The 21,690-nt window shown below is 34.6% G+C and overlaps 1 protein-coding gene across 3 annotated transcripts in view; it reads right to left on the minus strand.

The window, feature by feature from the left end:
• The window catches only part of Su(z)12 (Polycomb protein Su(z)12), a 498,478-nt gene that overhangs the window by 219,541 nt on the left and 257,247 nt on the right, over positions 1–21,690 (minus strand). For all 3 annotated transcript variants that reach the window (XM_090397603.1, XM_090397604.1, XM_090397605.1), the window contains exon 8: positions 12,807–13,024. In XM_090397603.1, the coding sequence (XP_090253729.1) occupies positions 12,807–13,024 (218 nt within the window). The remainder of the gene's footprint in view (positions 1–12,806; positions 13,025–21,690) is intronic.

Here is a 21,690-nt window from a genome sequence, read left to right on the forward strand (position 1 = left end):
CATACCTCAGATTACTGATCAATCTACCTCCTATCCTAATTCCTGTCTTGAGCTTATCCAATGCTTCACGCTAAACGTCCTCTGCATATATACTAAACAAGTGAGGAGAAAGTAAACATCCTTGCCTAACTCGTTTTCCAATCCGAAGCCAATCAGTCAATACAACGCCTGTTCTTACTGTGGCTTCTTGCTCCTTGTACAAGTTGGCTATCAAACTGATAGTGTGTTGAGGAAAATCCATTCTTTTCATCACTTCCCACAGTTTCAAATGCTGAACACAATCAAAAGCTTTAGGATAGTGTAAGAAACACATTACCAGAGGGAGTCTGAATTCTTTATATTTTTCTAAGATTTGTCTAAGGTAAAGTATCTGATCTCTGGTGCCCTTAGCTTTCCTAAAACCTGCTTGTTCCTCGGGCATCTCTACCTCAACTTTGGCCCCAATCCTATTTAGCATGATCTTCAATAAAATGAGATATTAAACTAATAGTTCTTGCAAGGGTTTTCTATTAAAAAATAAAATAAAAACACACCATCTGGAAGACGTGATTAGTGTATCCAGGAAGGGCAGACAGTCATTAGCTTCCAGTTCCATTGTAAAGTGGATTTTTGGGTGTTGGCTATTTAAATGTGCTAAGAATGTATCCAATGTGTCTGGACCATGTGGCCAAAGAGGAAATACATCATCAACATAGCATAGCCAAAGTACTGATTTGAGAGTGGCTGTGATATCAAAGCTAACCAAAATATGAAACACACGAAAGGCTTGTGTGTTCCCCATACATGTTAAATCGTTTTTCAAAGTATCGATAAGAGCATAGACTGATAAGAAAATAATTACTGTTTATTAACTTGTATGCCGATATTATATCCAGCATCTTCAGAGCACAAAAAGTTTATCACGGTACACGAAACAGCGATCTGGTATAACGATGGGACTAGTTTAAACAATTGCAACGGACAACACAAAGGCTAAAGTCCAAATTAGGTACAAACCATGGGGGGGGGGGGGGGAAGGGAGAGAAAGCAGGTATTAATTAAGTCTTAAGATGACTGTCTCCCGAATTTTTTGGTAAATTTATACAGCCATACTTCTTGGGGATTGAAGTATGTTTTAAGGCTTCTGTTGATCCCAAAAACAATCTCTCTGACTTATCACGACTTCTGGGTAGCACCCCCCCCCCCCAATTGATCCTGTGTACAGGGTGTATCTAAAGCATGGTCTGCTAGACCCAACTTGCCAAAACGATGGTGCCAGATGTATTTTTAATGTTCACTGAGGCAGACGTCTACAGTTCTTTTTGTCTGTCAATAGTAAACTTGATCACACAAACATGGCACTTCATAGACTCCTGGATATGATAAAGAACAGATTCTTTCCTTGGATGAATGGATGAGAGTTGCTAATTTGACATAAGGTTTAAATACGGTGCGTAGCTGATGTTTATTTAGCACTCTAGATATCTTTTCATATGTGCTTGAATGTATGGGATGGTGACAATTTTGTAGTCTTCTGTAGTAGACAATGGGGGGATTTCTGGGGGAGCATTTAGTATTTTTCTATCCTATTGGGATTATAGCCATTGGCAAAGAAGGTGTGATGTAAGTGTGTGAGTTCAACAGTGAAAGCACTGCCATTGGAACAAACTGATCTAGCTCTGTGAGTTGTTAGTGTTTTTAGAATACCATCCTGTTGAGATGGATGGTGGCATGACTGTTTGTGCAAATATCTCCCTATACGGGTTTTCTATAAACCAAAAAAAGAAACCATCTGGAAGACATGTGATTAGTGTATCCAGGAAGAGCACACAATCATTAGCTTCCAGTTCAATTGTAAAGTGGATTTTGGGGTGTTGGCTATTTAAATAGGCTAAGAATGTATCCAATATGTCTGGACCATGTGGCCAAATAGCAAATACATCATCAACACAGTGTAGCCAATGTACTGATTTGAGAGCGGCTGTATTGATAGCTACTTGATAGCTAGTGATTGGACTCTGCGAAACCAGATGGACTGGAAAAGGAGAACTTCACCATGGACAGTACAAAATCTTAACTTCAGGCAGGGAGGACAACAAACACCAAGAAGGAGTAGCACTTATATTAAAACCAAAAGCTCAAAACTCTCTATTGTCCTACAATCCTATTTCACCTAGGATAATTAAAGCAAGATGCAAAACATCAATCAGATCGCTAACTATTATTCAAGTATACTCACCAACTTCAACATCATCAGAAGACATTGAGGAGTTCTATATAGATTTGCCAAAAGCAGTACAGCAGATATCAAGTCAAGATCTCCTAACTGTAATAGGAGACTTAAATGCAAAAGTAGGCAAAGACTGGGATACCTAGCCAAGAGTAATCGGAAAGTTCGGGTATGGAGAAATCAATGAATGTGGCGAAAGACTGATAAACTTCTGCTCAAATAATAGACTAACAATAACCACCACTCTTTAAACATCCAAAATCCCAAAGAAAATGGACATGGATATCACCAGACAGACAAACCAAGAATATGATAGACTATATTATTGTAAACCAAAGATGGAAATCAAGTATCCTAAATTGCAGATCCTTCTCTGCAGATTGTGGATCAGACCATAAGCTAGTATTAGCAAACCTAAGAATAAAGTTAAAATCTGGAAGTGCTTTTAGAGTCAAAAGGTGACTGAATGTAAAAAAACTACAAGACAACAATATTCTACGAAAATATCAACTAGAACTAGATAAAAACCTGAAGGAACTACCGAAACAGAATATAAACATCGAGGAACATTGGTGCAAATTAAAGGAAATAATATTATATTCGGCAGAAAAAACAACAGGTTAAACAGAAAGATAAAGTAAAAAGGATTGGATCTCGAATGAAGTAAAAAGGTTAAGCGATCAAAGGAAAAAAATGAAACTAAAACAGAACTATAACAGAAATGAATATAATAGATTAACCAGAGAAATTAGAAAACTAGTTAAAAGAGACAAGAATAACTGGTAAGAAGAAAAATGCAAAATGGCAGAAAAGCTATCAAAAGAAAATAACCTTCATGGATTATATAAACAAATAGACCAAATTAGTAAGACACGGACAACAAAAATTAAAATGATCAAAAACAAAGAGGGACAACTAATTGAAAGTAAAACAGAAAGAATGGCCAGATGGGAAGATAGCACACAGCATAGAAAAACTCAAAACTAGTAAAGTACCTGGCATTGATCAAATACATGCAGAATTCTTAAAAGCAGGAAAGGAACACTTTTGAAAAACCATTAAAAATATTACTTGAAAGGATCTACAAAAACAAAGCAGTGCCTACTGATTGGACCAAATCAGTCATAACTCCTATATACAAAAAAAGGAGATAAAACAGAATGCAATAATTACAAAGGCATTAGCCTCCTCAGTATTCCGAGTAAAGTTTTTACGAAAGTACTCCAAAAACAAATTAAGCCATATATAGAACTGGCACTAGGAGAAGAACAAGCAGGTTTCAAACCAGGGCAAAGAACAATTGATCAACTATTCATCTTAAGACAACTAACAGAAAAGACACTGGAGTACAACCAAAGTTGCTACATAAGTTTCATAGACTTTCGTCAGGCATTTAATTCAATCCGTAGAAGAGAACTATGGAAGAATTTGGAATTCCCAAAAAAACCCTAAGAATAATAAAGGATCTATATGAGAAATCTGAAAGTGCAGTATGAATGGAGGACACCTTAACCAACTGGTTCCACACACAGAGAGCGGAGTAAAACAGGGATGCAATCTGTCACAAGACCAGTTCAATCTTACACTGGAAGAAGTAACCGATAAGGTCTTAAACAATGAAGACTTTGAATCAAAATATATGGGGAAAATGTGACAAATTTAAAATTTGCAGACGACATTGCATTACTTGCATGCACAGAAGAAAATCTACAGTGAATTTCTGATAAAATAAAGGAGGAGTGTATAAAATCTGGATTAAACATAAATATAGACAAAACAAAAATTATGCAAATAGGAAAAAGAAGCACCAATCTGAAAACTGAAATTGAATCTAGAAAAAAAAAAGTACGAATCTAGAACAGGTAGAAAACTTCACCTACCTTGAAAAGTTATTGAGTACAATGGTGAAATTATAAAAGATATAAACAGACGAATCAGTCATGCATCCCAAACTTTTGGACGACTTAATAAAATATGGAAGGCAAGAGACACCAAACAAGTAACAAAAGTAAGAATCTATGAAAGAATGGTCCTCCCAATACTCCTCTATGGAAGTGAATGCTGGAATCTCAAGAAGGCTGAAGAGAAAAAATTATTAGTTACTGAAATGGGTTAGCTAAGAAGATTACTTGGAGTATCTTTGTTGGATCGACTAAGAAACGAAGACATAAGGAAATGATTAAAACAAGAAATAACAATAGACAAAATCCAAGAAAGAATACTGCGATGGTTTGGCCATGTGACCAGAATGGGAACAGAAAGACTACCATCTAAAGCTCTGAATACAACGATGAAAGGTAAAAGATCCAAAGGACGGCCCAGAATTAGATGGATAGACAAAATAAAAGAGGACCTGAAAACCAAATCACAACAAGCAACACCAAACTGGACAGAATTGTTTGGACTCTCCCAGGACAGACGGAAGTGGAAAGGGTTCATTCAGCCTCATCATCATCTACAATTCACTAGAAGATGGAAGAGAGAAGAAGTATTGATAGCTAGCTTTTCCAAGTGTTCTATGTAGAAATTGGCTAAGGGGAGAGTGCACTGCTATCCCATCTAATTGTTTGTATATTTTCCCTTTCCATGTAAAATAACCTGCATGTACTGTGAATTTAAATAGTTCAAATGTATCAGGGGGAAAGTGTAAATTTAGTAAATCAAGGGTTTTAATTAATGGTATATCTGATAATACTGAAGTGATATCAAAAGTCACCATTATGTGTGACTTTTTAAGGTATGGTTTTCTGAAGTATTTTTAGGTGGGCAGAATTTTTAACAAAAGAGGGAGAATTGATTGCAAGAGTGGCCAGTAGTTTAGCAAGTTTGTATTTGGGACCATTTATAATATCTACTATAGGGTGTAGGGGTGTACCTGGTTTGTGAATTTTAGGTGCTTCATATATTCTGGGTATTTTAACATGGAAGGTTTTGAGTTTGTTAACCGTTTCTTTAGGACAAGATGTGACGTTTTTCAATAATTTGCAACTTTATTCTTTTGCAAGTTGACAGGATCCCGATCTATAATTTGGTGTGTTGACTGATCTTGTAGAAGTGTGTGCATTTTACTTTCATATTCTGTTGATTCATTACCACATTCACATTGCCTTTTTCTGCTTTTGTTATAACAATGTGGTTATTACTGTGTAGCTCTTTTAAAGCAGTGATTTACTTATGTGGGATATTGTTTTTGGGAGGCTTGGAATGGATTAGGATGTTGGCCACATCTAAACGAATGTTATTGGCTGTTGCTGGAGGCAGGTCATATATTCCTGTTCAAGGGAAGCCATTATTTTGGTTTTTGGAACTTGCCTGAGAGTAACAGCATTGTGTCCTCGACTTAATGCAATAGTAGCTTAATTGGTTAAGGCTACCGATGATAAATTCGCAACGACGCGATGTTGTTGCAATTTCGGTTCTTTTGTAGCACTATGTTGTTGCTGGAGAATTTTTTTCTGGTGATGGTTTTAACTATGACAAATTCTTTATTAGCCATTGCGTTGTAGATGCTGTCAAGGATATCCCACAATTCTGAGTTTAAAATATCACATGGTTTGCCACGCAGAATGTCGATAGTTGAGACAGCTCCATGTGAGTAGCGCTAATCTCTTCGCGTAGTAGTGCTAAACGCGCTCATTTGTAAATGTGCTGGGCTTTGGCCAAGTGAAATAGTTTTTAATTTCAACACTGTTTGGTATTATATTGGTGTCTCAGCACCTCTTTAAGAATGCTAACCTGTTCAGTTGCTGTTGCTGTGCCAATTTTAAACTTCCACTTACTAAATTGTCGTGTCTTACATACAATATCATCTCCGTGAAAAATTCTCAAACCACAGACTGATAAGAAAATAATATCTATTGATTAACTTATTTGCTGATTTAAGTTAAGGGATATTACATCCCATATTGTTTCTTAGCCGAATAAGAAACTCAAAAGAGTTGTTTCATGCCTAATATAGAAATTATATAAATAAAGTTCGGCGATTCCAAGCGTAAGCAAATGCCTGGATAGCAGCAACTGACCCTTAAGGTAATGCATGCTGAGGCAACTCATAGCAAAGGTGGAGCAAGCTCCGATCACTATTCTTTAATTAGGTCTACCTACTCACTGATGAGACCTCAATGAAAGCTGAAACTGGTCTGGGTAGTGACCTTCTCTCATAATGTTGAACAGTAATACAGCTCCTAGGAGCTAAGTTCACATTATAGGTAAATATCAAGAATAGTGATCGGAGCTTGCTCCACCTTTGCTACGAGTTACCTCAGCTTGCACTACCTTAAGGGTCAGTTGCTGCTATCCAGGTATTTGCTTACGGTTGGAATCACCGAACTTTATATAATTTCTATATTCGGCATGAAACTCTTTTGAGTTTCTTATTCGGCTAAGAAACAATATGGGATGTAATATCCCTTAACTTAAACAAGTTATATGTTGCCAAATTGAAGCCTTTGGCTCTTCATATATTTAGTAATTTATTAGGACACCACTTGGCAATTCTCATAGAAGGGATGTAAGTTCTGTTCACTACAAACTTGGTATTTTAATTAGGTCTACCTACTCACTGATGAGACCTCAATGAGGGTTGAAACCGGTCCGGGTAGTGACCTTCTCTCATAATGTTGAATAGTAATACAGCTCCTAGGAACTAAGTTCACATTATGGGTAAATATCAAGAATAGTGATCGGAGCTTGCTCCACCTTTACTATGAGTTGCCTCAGCTTGCACTACCTTAAGGGTCAGTTGCTGCTATCCAGGTATTTGCTTACGCTTGGAATCGCCGAACTTTATTTATATAATTTCTATATTCGGCATGAAACTCTTTTGAGTTTCTTATTCGGCTAAGAAACAATATGGGATGTAATATCCCTTAACTTAAACAAGTTATATGTTGTCGAATTGAAGCCTTTGGCTCTTCATATATTTAGTTATTTGCTGATATTTCGCTGGTATTATATCTAGCATCTTCAGAGCACAAAAACTGTTTGTCACAGTATGCAACTCAACAACAATCTGGTATAACAAGCGGGCTAATTCAAACAATTGCAATGGACAACACTGATCCTGTGTAAGGGGTATGTAAGGCATGGTCTGCTAGACTCGACTTGTCATAACAACAATGCCAGGTGTATTTTTTATGTTCACTGAGGCAGATGTTCACAGTTCTTCCTGTCTGTCCATAGTAAACTCGATCATATGAAGAGGATACTTCATAGACACCTATTAGTGATAAAGTAGAGATTCTGTCCTTGGGTGAACAGATGAGAGTTGTCAATTTGACATAAGGTTTAAATATGGTGTGTAGCTGATGTGACCCTGCACACAGGATCAATTGGAAAAAAACAAAAGTGCTGCACAGTTGTCATGATAAGTCAGAGAGATTGTTTCTGGAATCAACAAAGCCTTGAAGCATAGTCCAAACCTCAACAAGTATGACTGTATAAATTTAACAAAAATATGGGAGACAATCACCTTAAGACCTAATTAATACCTGCTCCCCCCCCCCCCCCCCAACACAGATGGCATCTAATTAGGACTTCAGTGTTTGTGGTGATGTCCATTGCAAAAGATTAAACTAGTCCCATTGTTATACCAGATTGTTGTTTCACTTACTGTGACAAATTTTTGTTTTAGTACTCTAAAGATGCTGGATATAATACCAGCGAAATATTAGCAACTAAGTTAATAAACAGTAATTATTTTCTTATCCGTCTATGTTCTCATCAATACTATGAAAAATAAATTAACATAACCAAAATATCTGTATTATTTAACATTAAATTCTCAATAGCAGTTTTAAAATATGTTTTATATAGGAAGTGGTATGACCAGTACGCAGGATACTATCAGGATACCAGTGTACAGGATACTATGATAGTATTTCAGGAATTGCATGACAATGATGATAAACTTCAAGCTTTGCTCAGAATTCCAGAAGGTTAAGTTCAGCTTTAGACTATTCAACTTTACGAAAGTATCTTGATTGAGCAATTTTCCAAACAACAAGAACTTCTGGAATTTCAGTCTCTTGCTTTGTTCAGATATTTCATTTCTTTCTTGAATTTATATAGGAGGAAAATTAAAGAAAAGCTGCTTCTCGTATAACAACAAATACAAGTCAATACCAATTCTTCCTGCATCCTGAGTAGCAGAATGACTTTTATTGAAGGCATTCCAATAATTCAACTCACTTTCTACACGAAAGCAAAAGTAACAGCAAACACCACTGAACAAATTACATAAAACAACAGAATAGTTTTAATTTACTTTTCAGAAGCTTGAAATCCTAAATAAAACAAACTTTACTGGGCCCCCATTTCTATGTGAACTGCAAGTAATAAAGTTCTTTTCAGTTTTAATTGAAATAAATCTTATATGGATTAATGACTACAATAAACTTCACACTTATCTCTTTATTCAAGTATCCATCTTCATAAACTGAAAACACAGAAAGTACAAAATTTTCATCCTGCTGTGTTTCTTCTCTCCTTTTTGAACAGCTGAATGCTTAGCGATGCCCATTACCATTCTGTTTCATTTCAGTGCATGCTTGGAAATACAGTGGAGCATCTTCTGTTTCAGTCCACCATTTGCGCCGCCATTACTGTTTTCAACACTGTGCTTGAAAATAATGATAAAGTACTTTTCATAGTGCAGGAAACTTACTTAAAATAAATTTTCTTTATGATATAAGCAGCATTTATAACACATCTCATTTCACAATCTTTATGCAGTGAGGTAAGTTCATTTAATCAACTTCAGATAATATAGCGGTGACTTTTGCTTTTCTCTCATAATTGACATTTGCCAAAACGTTTGTCTAGATACAAATAGAACAAATATTTCAACTTTTGACAACTTCAACAAAATTACAATTAAGCACTATGATTAACTAAATAAATTTTATATCACAGCAAGACTTCAGTAGCTAAAATCAAAATATCATCTCAAAACACTTTGCTCGTGATATAAAAACAGAAACTAACAATAACTAACAACTTAACAAAACAATACCGCATTACTCTCTGAATGTATTTTTTCTTTTTTAATTTGTAGGATATCTGAATACAGATATTCTACACACTACTGTTTAGCTTGTTCATTCAAAAATGATCAGTGAATCATTTGAAGGGAAATGTTCAGGTGTTTGCTGATGATGCAGACTGGGTAACATAATAGCTAATCAAGGCAATCTAAATATCTTGCAATGTAATAAATTTAAACTCCCAATTCAATTAACAAATGCAGAACCCTACACTCTTTATCATGTGTGATGTACACCAATATTTTACAATGTGCAACAGATAATGGTTAGTCCGTAATTCCCTTTTCTGTGCCTTACTAAATATTCTTCAGTTGCCAAATATATACCACACATTAATAGTGTATGCATATTTGAAAAGTAATAAAAAATAGAATGGCACATGTCAAAATGTAGTTCTGTTTTTTAATTATCCTTGAAATATGGAAATAAAACAGATGTAGTGATTGTCAAAATGCGACTAGTGACAAACATTCAGTTGATTTCAACAATAACCAAACTCAAAATAATTAAGGACTGCCTCCGTAGCACAACTGGAAGAACGACAATATATTGCACTCTTTGATTGGAAAAGGCCCAAGTTCGATTCTTGTCGTTACAAAAGCAATCTTTATATGGAATTTCTCAACTGAAGGCAAGTTGGATTTTTTAATTGAAGGAATTAGCTGATTTCATATGGAGGTAGCAAAGTTTTCTCTCTCGGAAACTTGGGTATATCGTCCTGCATACAGGCAAACTGGCCATGAGAACACACAATTTACAGACAAAAAAAAAATATTGTTGGTGGTGGTGATGGCACTGATTGTAGTTGTGTATAGTTGGAGAATTAAGTAGTTGGGAAGATTGCAATGTGTGTGGAGTGGAGTAGTGAAGACTCCTTGGAGATGTCACATAATAATAATAATAATAATTAAGCAATCTAAAAACTGCAAATTGCTTGCTTCAACTGGTTATGTTCATAATGTCAATCATTTTAAGAGTTGCAGCAATTTTAAAGATTAAAAGTGCTTTTACTCGTGTAAGCTCTGTTCAGTCCGAGTTATTTTGTAAAAATGAGAAAGTTGTCATCGAAGAAATGGCTAAGACTGCTAAGATCTTAAGATTTACGTAACACAGTGCTATCACTACATGGAATGAAGAGATTGTGGTGCATGAAAATGAGGTCCAAGAGCTTTTGCATAACAAGGATAAGAATTTGGCAATAAGAACAGACAGGATATTAGCATGTACGCTCAAGCTATGTTCAGCCAAAGTGGCTGGGCCTTTGACATGTTTACATGACTCGAGTCTCAGCTCAGGAAAGATACCACAGGAATGGAAAGAATGTATGATAATCCCACTGTACAAGAGTGGTACAAAGACTGATATGTCTATCGATTTACAATATCTCTAGAGCAACTGTGCAGATTTTAAACAAGTTGGTAAGAACTCACATACAGATATGGGTTGACAAACAAGCTATACTTTGTAAGGAACATCATGGATTTACTAAAGGGAGATCATGTTTTAGCAATTTGCTCATATTTTATAATGATGTTATAGATGAGTTTGATAAAGGTAATGGATATACCATAATGCTGTTGGTGTTTGAAACGATACAATATGAAAGGCTGTTGCAGAAACTGGAGAATATGGGATTGGAACAGTTCTTGGACCAATGTAATTTAATCTGCACATTAATGACACTGGAAAGGACCTGAAAGATGTCAAATTGTTTGCTGGTAATAGAAAGGTGGGTAATCATGGATGCTACTGATATACATAGCTTACAGGATGATTTCAATAAGTAAATCATTCTGTAAGCAAATGAGTTTTTACTCATTTGAGTACAAATGATAGTAGCAGTCAATTCAGTGTTAGTAAGTGTAAAATTATGCACTTTAGTATGATGAAATTTGCGATGGTATATTATATTGGTGGGATTATGTCACAATAAACTGACTGGACTGTGGATTTTGGAGTTATGGTGGATAGGAAAATGAAGTTCAAAGGCAAAAATGCAATGACAGATTGATTGGCCAAGTGGATAGCATATCTACTCTCTAACCCATATATGTCAGGGGTTCAAATTCCACCGTTGGCATGAATGTTCGTAAAAGCCTGCTCTGGGCAAATTTATAAGACTTGTCTTAAAAAAACTCACAGGATAACTGCAATGTTGAAACAAATGTTAATGAGTAAGGATACAGAAAGTTATTTTTGCTTCTTTACAAAGGCCTTAATATGACTGCAGGTGGTCTACTGTGCACATATTTAGTCTCCTGGGTTAAGAGGGAATGGGAATAAAGAAGCTGTGGAAAGAGTGCAAAGAAGAGTAATAAGGATGATATCAAGGTTATGGAATGCAGATTATGAGGACAGATTGAGAGTATGTGGACTGCATACACTGGTAAACAGGAAAAGAGGTCTGAAATGATACCATTCTAAGAACTTATGACAGAATGTTAACGGGTATCAACTAATGAAATTTTTTATTATATAGAAGGAAGGGGAAGAAAAATGAAGCACCCATAGAAGTTAAGTTTGTATACTGTTAAGAGGGGGGGGGGGGTTCATCTCACAAAGCAGTTAATTAGTAGAACAGTTTGCCTGTTCAAGTAGTGAGTGCATCCAGTATGAATGAATGTAAGAGAGGAATGACAGCTAGTGAGTGTGATCTATGGTTTACCTCAGGAATTCTTGGATAATAATAATATCAAGAGTTTCTGGTGATAAATCACAAATAATGAAGTAATGCTCTTTTTATTTATTTTTTAGATAATGACATTTTATTAAGGGTTAAATTGAACATAAATTTTAACAAAAGGAGAGAGTTTGCCTGTGTGCAAAGAAAGTAGTTTTACTAGCTGTTGGGTAAGATGATATATTGTATTTGACATCTCAGACTGAAGTTCTCATAAATAACATGAAATTGTCTTTAATGGGGCTGCCTATGCTATTAACTATAGGACAAAGGATTATTGAGTTTGAGAATTTTTGGGAACCCATATATCCAGGATGTTTTAAACTTGGAAGGTTTTAGATTTTTGTTAATTTCTTTGGGTCAAGAATTTGTGCACTGAGGATGTTGGTTTGAAATCCAGCAATATACTGGTAACTCAATATACTCATTTGATTTTATCTGAACATGATTTTTTTATGACATGCTCAGCTTATCAGAAAAAAAAATATAAACTGATCTAAGAACATTGTGAGAATGTTTCACATTTCATCATTCTGATAAACTGCTGTACATTTCAATGGTCCTTTTCAATGTGCATATCAAACAGCAATATTAATTTGTTAGTATTTTATTCATTATTTTTTAGCATTATATTGCTGAAACAAAATTGCATAAATAAACCACAAATAATTTCATTCATATTAGGAGCTAATTTTATAAATTAAAACAGACTGACCTTTTTTATATATATATTTTTATAATGGCATACATGGAATATATGGTATTTGACATCTCAGACTGAAGTTCTCATAAATAACATGAAATTGTCTTTAAATGAGAAAGTGACAGACACCATAAATTTTCGTTGGTCTTCTTAAAGTATAATCCATCTTACCATTTGTATCCTTTCTCTTCCATCAGGCAGTGTTTCCCAAGAAGATATTTTCCTAGATGATGATTTTCGGTCACAGTCTTGTAAAACTAACTGATAATCTCCATCTGTTAGCAGGCACCTTTGATGCTTATCATAAACAACTAATTCTGCTCCATAATTATGAATCTCCTCTAATTGATATTTGGCAGTTTTCCTTTTTTTCTGAGGAGGCTCATCAGCTGTAAATACAAACATACAAAAAATTTTATTCGTTATCATAAATATATTATAATTATATTATACAGAGAAAAAATATAATGAATGACAACTTGATCTGTAGGATATCTCTTTCAGGTATTAACAAAAATCTCAACCACACAATGACAATACTACCAAGAATAAGAATACTATATTATCATAAGCAATTTATATAGCTCATGGTAATACAAGTATGCTTTAACTGTGCCCAATTATAAGATCTGGCAATTTCAGATTAATACTGTCATCATGTGATAACAGAAATCTAAGTAATGATACCAGATTAAATTGATATCATAGTTTATAGAATAAAGCATGTAGTTACATTTTAATTCTAATATTTAATTAGTTCCACATTTCAAGCGTTGTTTTGTTCCTTTTCTTTACCTATTATATAATTAAAAAAAAAAGACAATTCAGTTATGTTTTGTGTTATCTTCAGTGTAGTAGTCAATAAAAGTTAAAAAACAGATTAAAAACAAACTGCAAGAATTTGACAGTAAATGAATTTTGCATTTATTTTGCTTTTTCCAGGAGGAAAAATCAAACTGCTGACCTCTTGACGTTGCAGTTAATCCACTGTTTATGAAATGTCAGTTTATTTAAATTTATAACCCACATGTTAAGAAGAGACATGGGTAATGGCTTCTAATAATTCAAACTTCTGAATCAAATCATGTATAAATCATAACTGCCTAGAAATTATATATATATTTATTTTTTATTTTATTTTTTTACAAAATCCCTCTTTCTATAACTTTATATTTACTTTAAAAAATGCTTTCCACTCAGATATCATTGATCTTTTTAATTTTACCATTTATTCTTGCTATTTCACTTGGAAAGATACTACTTATAAACAGACTGAGGGTACAGCCATGGGCTCTACCCTCTAGCCAATTATTATATGGAGCATTATTATTATAAACTTGTTCTTCGTGTTCTCAAACTTTCCATACGGTGAGGATGCACTGATGATGTGTCCTTTCTCTGAATGCATGGCTCAGACACGTTTGACTCCTTCCTCCTCCATCTCAACAGACAGCACCCTTGAATCCAGTTCACCACAAAAAAAGAAAATAATAACCTGCTTTTTTTATTTTCAGATACTCTTAATTAGACATCTTCCCAATGGCACAATTTCTTTCCTAGTTTACAGAAAACCCACCTACATGGGTCTTCCCCCCCCAACAATATGATGTTATCAAAACCCTTGTTAAAGAGCCTGTTCTATGAAGGCTGATCTTACTCCTGAACACTCCTTTTTTTGCCAGACTTTCCTGTCCAATGGTTACAATGCTGAAAAGGTCAACAAGTTAATTGTTCCTTCCATCTCAACATGTTAACTATAGTAATGCTATCACTGTTTCATATATCCAGGACACCTCAGATGAAATAGCCTGAACTCTAAAAAAGTACAATTTCTGCACGGCTTTCCAACCATATGTACTGGCTACCCTCATCTGCTCTCTCATGAGGATCTCCTACCTTCTCAATCGGTTCCAATGTTATCTGTTTTATTATGGTCAAACTGGAAGATTTGCTAACATCAACACATAGAAATTACATCTGTTGCCATAAGTATGGTCAGTCAGGTCTTACTGACCATGCCTTGGATACTTTGCACAAAATCAAATGAGAAAAATACTATAAATAACCACAAAAAATATAAATTTCTAAGAATTTTTTCAGGATCAACAGCAGAATTAAAAAACTGACTTAATCTTAAGAAATATGGTTGCATTAAAAATCCCAAGATGTGGGAGAGTAATTCTTAGGCCTCTGCCCAACAAAGCCAAGGCTAGCCAACAGCATTAACCCCCCCCCCCCCCATAGGACTTTAGGCTTTCAGTCTAATCTTTTACACTTAGTGTTTGGGCAAATTTATGTATTTTTTGCCAATTTGATGTTTCCTTGATAATGTCTCAGTGACTGAGATGAAATATAGGAGTGATTAAACATGCTGTTTAATTATTTAATATTTATATGTGCTGTATTTATTCCATTAAACCTGATAATGAAATATATTCTTGTTTAATCCTTTACCAAAGTGTAAACAAAGTTTTCACATGCAGTACCTTCACGACTAGGCTACTTCTAGATAGAGGATGTTGACTTCACATCAGCTGCTTTAGCATAATGCAAAACACTTCTGCTCAGGTATGTATATTGCTGTGCATTAAGGGAAGGGTCACTAATCCAGAGTTTCGACCTTTATTTAGGTTTCATATACACAACCAAAAGGAAATGCATTTTGCATTATGGAATAGTAAGGTAAATGATGTGACGTTAACAGCTTCTATGTTGTAATATCTCGGTCAGATACTTTGGTTATACTTGGATAAAGGATTAAACAAGAATATAATTTCTCGGCAAGTATAATTTACTTTGTAACCAAGTGGGGAAAAAAAAAAAAAAAGAGAGAGAAAACTTTCTACAACTGAATCCAACTCCATTTACATTTTACACGATCTCATCCAGCTAAGATAACACAACTGAAAGGATTAAATTGAAATGCTCCTGGCTGACTGCTTTTTAGTAGTAAAGGTAATGCGAACTTGTCTAATGGATACACAGAGCATAATACTTAAGAAACAGATCAACTTATGGTGTAATCAGCCAAGACATGACTCAGCCAAATAAATTAAATTATTGGACCATGTACATTCACTGTCTACCATGTATCTATGGTCTTTCCAACGTTATTCATTAGACTATAGTTGATCGTATTGATTCTCCCAGTTACTGACTTGTTAAGAATCTTTCTAGTCTTCTTCAAAACCTCATTGGCAACACCAATTCTTATATTTAAAAGGGCATTGATTTCAAAGATAAAATTAAACACTATGTTATTTTAGCCAATGAAATAAGTTTCCTTTGATGTAATTTCCCTATCCACAAAAATACCCTTCAGGAAACTCTTCAATTCTTACAAACCAATTTCACTAAGGATAGTTCATCATCATCATCATCATCAAATTCCTGCCATGTACCCTCAAGGGGTTTACAGGATATGATAGTACTACATGAAAAAAATTACATCATTATTAATTTCCAATCTACAATTTTCCTCCAAATCAGTCTGTTACTTGTCAAGACTCCGACATTATCAGATCTTATATTTCTATCGTCTAAAGCACTTTGTACTGTATCAATCCACCTATATCTTGGTCTTCCTCTGGGTCGTTTTGCTGCCAACCTGGCAGAGAACACTTGTTTTGCTAATCTTTTCTCGCCCATTCTGTTTAAGTGACCATACCACCTGAGATTAGCTCTGCTAACGCATTCCTGGATGTTGACAATGTCAAGTTGTATCCTAATATCCTCGTTTTTAATATGATATTGCCATTGATCCAATCTGTTCATGCCTATAATCTTTCTTCTCAGGACTCTTATCTGTGGTCTCTAGTCTTTGGTCAAGTGTTTTATTTCTGACCCAGCTCTCAGATCCATAAGTTAAAACTGGTTTGAACACTGTCTTGTATACAGCTAATTTAGTGTTCCGACTAATTTCTCTCATATTCCATATGAATTTATTCAATTGACTTCCCACCATACCAGTTTTGCTGATTCTGTTGTCTATTTTATATTTAATTTACCATCTTCACTAAAAATCGTGCCTAAGTAGCTGAAATGTTTTACTTGTTCCACAGGTTCTCCATTCACAACACAGTTGACACTTTCAATGATTCGGCCTATTTTCATTGTCTTTGTCTTTTTATTGCTGACCTTCATACCATATCTATTACAACAGCTATTCAATTTAGTCAGAGAATCTTGCAGACTTGTAGCAGATTTATTTAGAAGTATAACATCATCCGCATAAAGCAAAGAGCTGACATTAACATCTCCAATTTTGATATCATGTTTAATACCACTTTCCTTCATAATGTGATCCATATAGATAATGAATAACAGAGGGGATAATGTACATCCTTGTCTCACACCAGATTTAACATTAAACCATCTTCCTGTACTTCCTTCAATTCTAACTGCTGACTTACAACTCAAATAAAGACTAAGTATTGCTTGATATAATGCCCCATTCACAACATATAACTGCAGCTTATTCAATAGCTTCTCTCTTGGCACCTTGTCATATGCCTTTTCCAGATCGACAAAACTTAAATACAGATCTTTGTTATATTCCCATGCTTTCTCGACTATTTGTTGTAAAGTGAAGATCTGATCTTGACAGCCTCTATTTGGCCCGAATCCAGCTTGTTCTTCACCAAGCTTTTCTTCCACAATTCTTCTCAACCGTTTCTCAAGTATACTTGCATAGATCTTGCCAGGAACACTCAGTAGGGAAACACCTCTGTAATTCTCACATGCAGTTTTATTTCCCTTTTTATATATATGGTTACTATGAGAGCACTACTCCAATCATCGGGAATTCGTCCCTCTGTCCAGGCTTTCTGAACTATGCAGTGCAGCCACTGTAAGACTCTTATACCACCATACTTCAGCATTTCTGGTCGAATATCATCTACTCCTGCTGCCTTTCCACATTTCAAGCCTTTGATGGCTTTTTCTACTTCAAGTATGGATATGTATTCCTGACGGCCTGGTCAGTGTTTTTTTACCACTGTGCTGTCATCACTGCTTGTTTCATTTAGCAGTTTTTCAAAGTAATTACTCCATACTTCAAGGATATCTTTTTCTCCCGTTTTCATGTCACCTTTATCATCTCTAATTCCTTTTACATTTCTTGATATTTATTTTCTATATTCTTGCCAAAGTGTTCCCATGACTTTTGTTTAGCTAGTTTTACACAGTGTTTAGCATTCTTGCATTTGTCTCTATGTTCTCTAAGAGCACAAGCTGACTTATTTGACAGGAACTTTTGGTATGCTTTCTTCTTTTCCTTCACTGCCTCTTTAACTTCCTGTGTCCACCAGGAAGTTCTGATTTTTCTATCCTTGCAGACAACCTCACCACATGCCTCTCTGGCAGAATCAATCAATGTTTTCTTCAGAGTTTGCCACTGAATATCCAAGGTTTGATTCCTGTTCTCAAACTCTTTCATTTTTTCTTCAATAATCTTTGTGTATTTTAGTCTACAGTTCACCTCAGAGCTGCTCAACTTTTATTCGCTTTAAAACTTTCTTACATGTTATTCTTTTCAATATGAAATTCAATTTTATCCTGCTCAAGACTAAATAGTGATCACTTCCAATTTCAAATTCTCTAAGGATAGTTTTAAAGTGTTTAAATTCCCCATTAATGCAGGCTATTTTATGTGGAAACATAAGCTGTGCAAGCAGATTGAAAGGACAGCCAACAGGAGGACCACCACATCAGCTTTGATTAATTAATTGATTAATATCTGGAAAGTCAACTCTTCAGTATTATTTTCCCTTAACTCCTTATCTGGCTTTGATTTATTGATGATATCTTCACAGTTTGGTCCCATTCAATGGCAGACATCAATAACTTTTATAGTCATTTCTCTGGATCCTAAACTGAAATTAAATGAGAAATGTCTTGGAAATCTCAGCTGTCTTTATTTTATTTCAAATGTTCATATTCCTATGTTTAGTAATGTGTCACATGAGAAAATCCTTGAAAACATGCCTATTTTTAGCAGTCTCTATTCATGTTGAACAGAGAGGGAGAAATCATTACTGAAGGATAGTAGAAAATCTAATTATGTGTTTAAAAAAAATCTATTTTTTTCAGTTGGCATATGGAAATAATTGATAAACTGCCAAAAACACAACTCTGTGATTACCTCTTTACAAAGATATTTGATTGGGTTCAGTACAAGGGCCTACTCACCCAACTGCCATCTCATGGTCTGCCTTTCCCACTCTGCAACTGGATTGCCAACTTTCTCACTGGACGGTCACTACGTCATGGTGGATGGATCACTCTCCTCAGATTTCCCCGCAAATGCAGGAGTACCCAGGGTTCTGTTCTCTTTCTCTCATATTTCTATGTTTAGTAGTGTGTCATACGAGAAAAACCTTGAAAACAGACTTCTCTGATTATAAAATCACATATAAATATAAACAACCTGCTCATACAGACTTCCAAATCCTATCCATAGCTTTGCTGACAACAGTACACCCCATTCCTCCTTTTCATTCAAAAAACCTGTCAGTGCTGAAGGATAAAAATCCTCAGGTCTACCACGACCAGGGACTTCAACTCAGATCTCATAGCTATATCCCAGTGGGGCAAGGATCAGAGGGTTTGAATGACATTTGTTCAAGATTCAAGTTTTTGAATCAGATTTAGACTTGAATGCAGGATGTTCTCTTGGAAGACAAACAAGAAACTTGTTGGCTTTCCAAGAGGCACCAAGATAACCAAGTCCTGGATCTTGGGTGGCACTTCTGAATACAGTGAAAAATGAAGGCAAGGATACTTTCAACAAGGATAATTTCTTTATCTTGATCAACGTGTGTGCTTTGCTTTGAATGGTACACAAAGCAATCTGAATATGGACAAGAAATCTAAGAGGTCACCTCATTTGGTGCTAGGATACTGAAGAACAAAAGAGTGAAAGTGATGGGAGAAGGGATGTTTTGCAAGACTTTTAGTTTTATGTGCTTTTCACACATAAACACTTGTTAACTTACTATACATAAGCAGTTTCAGTAAACTAAGTACCATAATTACCGGTGTTGGATCCTACTTCTAAATCTTTACCTTGGATCTGACATGTTAATCACTATGATGTTCTTAAACAATTGATAAGTTGTAAGTTGATTTCTAATTCAAATATAAAGAAAATTTATATTTAAAGACTGTGCCACTTTATATCTGAATTAGTTCAAGAATTGAAGATAAACCAACTCACAACTATCTCTCCTTTTAGGTGTTAATATTATATATACTGGCCGAGTATATTTGACTCATTTATCACTCCCGCTTTGGTTCAAATATTTTATGAATGGTGCAGTAAAAGAGATTCAGGGAAAATACAACTTTAGATTAACAAAAACTAACATTTAATTTAGAATCACAAATTTTACACTTATGATCAAATCACTAAATAAGTTATTATAAACACTTCAGCCTTTCTGATAATAAAGTCATACAAGCTCAGACAATGGTAATTCTGTTATCTGTAATACAGTCTTCTCACAGTTCCTTTTAACTATTTAATAAAATTCCTTAATGTTCATTCACATCAATATCTCATAGTTCTTTAAGTTTCAAATACAATAAAAATTGCAGCAATACCTCTTTACAAGCAAACACTTATAAATACACTTTAGCTAATTTCCTCAATAGTTACTGTTAGTATAAGGAAATTCTAGGATGAAACTCACACACTTCTCTGCAAAGGAATATTAATGGTTGAAATAATCTTACCAATAATCTTCTTTCTTCATGAACTTACACACAAACATTTTTTTAAACTGTAAACACTTTTAACAATAATCGGCACTCATTAAAATAAATCTTCAAAGCATTAACTGAATTAATTCACGGTCACTATACACATAAACAAACGTTGTTGCATGAAGTACTACTGATCACTCATGAAATAAGGCAACACACAATAATTCCTTAACTTGAGGTTTTATATGCACAGTTGTTTACTCTTCCAGCATTCAATTAATTCTTTAGACACTACAATTCTAAACACAGCTAACGGTAAACTTCAATTTTACAGCCTCTACTATTCTAGTAACTCCGTGCTTTATTTCAAGATTCTGTGTGTCCTTGACAGGTCGGCCCTGAAATTAAATATCAACTCAAGTATTGCTAGTCTATTTAGTAGTCACTCAGCTGTCTTCCATAGCTATAATTGTTATTCTACAATTTATTAGCTAACAGCCTCTCGACTAGTAGACTTTATTAGCTGCTTGAGTGATTTGTTGACTCGCTATTATCGCACTGTGATTCCCTAATGCCAATCCTCTCCTTTCTCTCTCTCTTAATCTATCTAATCTCTAATTTTCTTCTCTAATTTCAGCGTTCTTCCTTTTTTATATCCCTTCTTCCTGCCTAAATTGTTCTCATGATCTAAAACTCTTTTCAATAAACCTTCTCTTCACGTGGTGTTCCAACTCGCGCTTGCTTACTTACATGTGTCTCCATGACAACAAAACAAAACATAATAAAATTGAGCTATTACATAACGTTAAATTTCTACAAATAGGAATAAATAGAGAATATTAACATTTCAATTAATGCGCAGTTAAATTATCAAATACAAGTTCTTATAATATTAACATAGTAATAAATAAAATAGCTTAATAATATTTAATACAGTCTTTTCATTATTAATACATATATCTTTGATTAAATAATTAAATATTAGACAAAATTAAGGTAGTTATATGAATATTAAATTGTAAAATAAGTTGTTTACATTAAATAATATTTACACAAGTCTTGTTTGGTATATGGTATATTATGTAAAATGTGAATGAAAAAAACAAAAAAACAAAAATATACAAAACAATTTCATTCACAGTTTAACACCGGCATATAAGATGCACTTTTTTTCTTTGAAAATAGGTTTGAAAAAAAGGGTGCATCTTATACGCCGATACTCAGTTTATTACTTTCATTTCTGGAAATTTTCTCTGTTCTGAGTTATGTGATTTATTTTTTGCATCCTTGCGGTGCGTGAGAGTATTCCAGTTGCATAGAGTTCAGTGGATGCACATGTGATGCCATTGAC

This window comes from Typopeltis vanoorti, chromosome 9 (assembly GCF_054136105.1).
Source record: "Typopeltis vanoorti isolate ZY-2024b chromosome 9, IOZ_Tvanoo_1.0, whole genome shotgun sequence".
Classification (NCBI taxonomy): domain Eukaryota; kingdom Metazoa; phylum Arthropoda; class Arachnida; order Uropygi; family Thelyphonidae; genus Typopeltis; species Typopeltis vanoorti.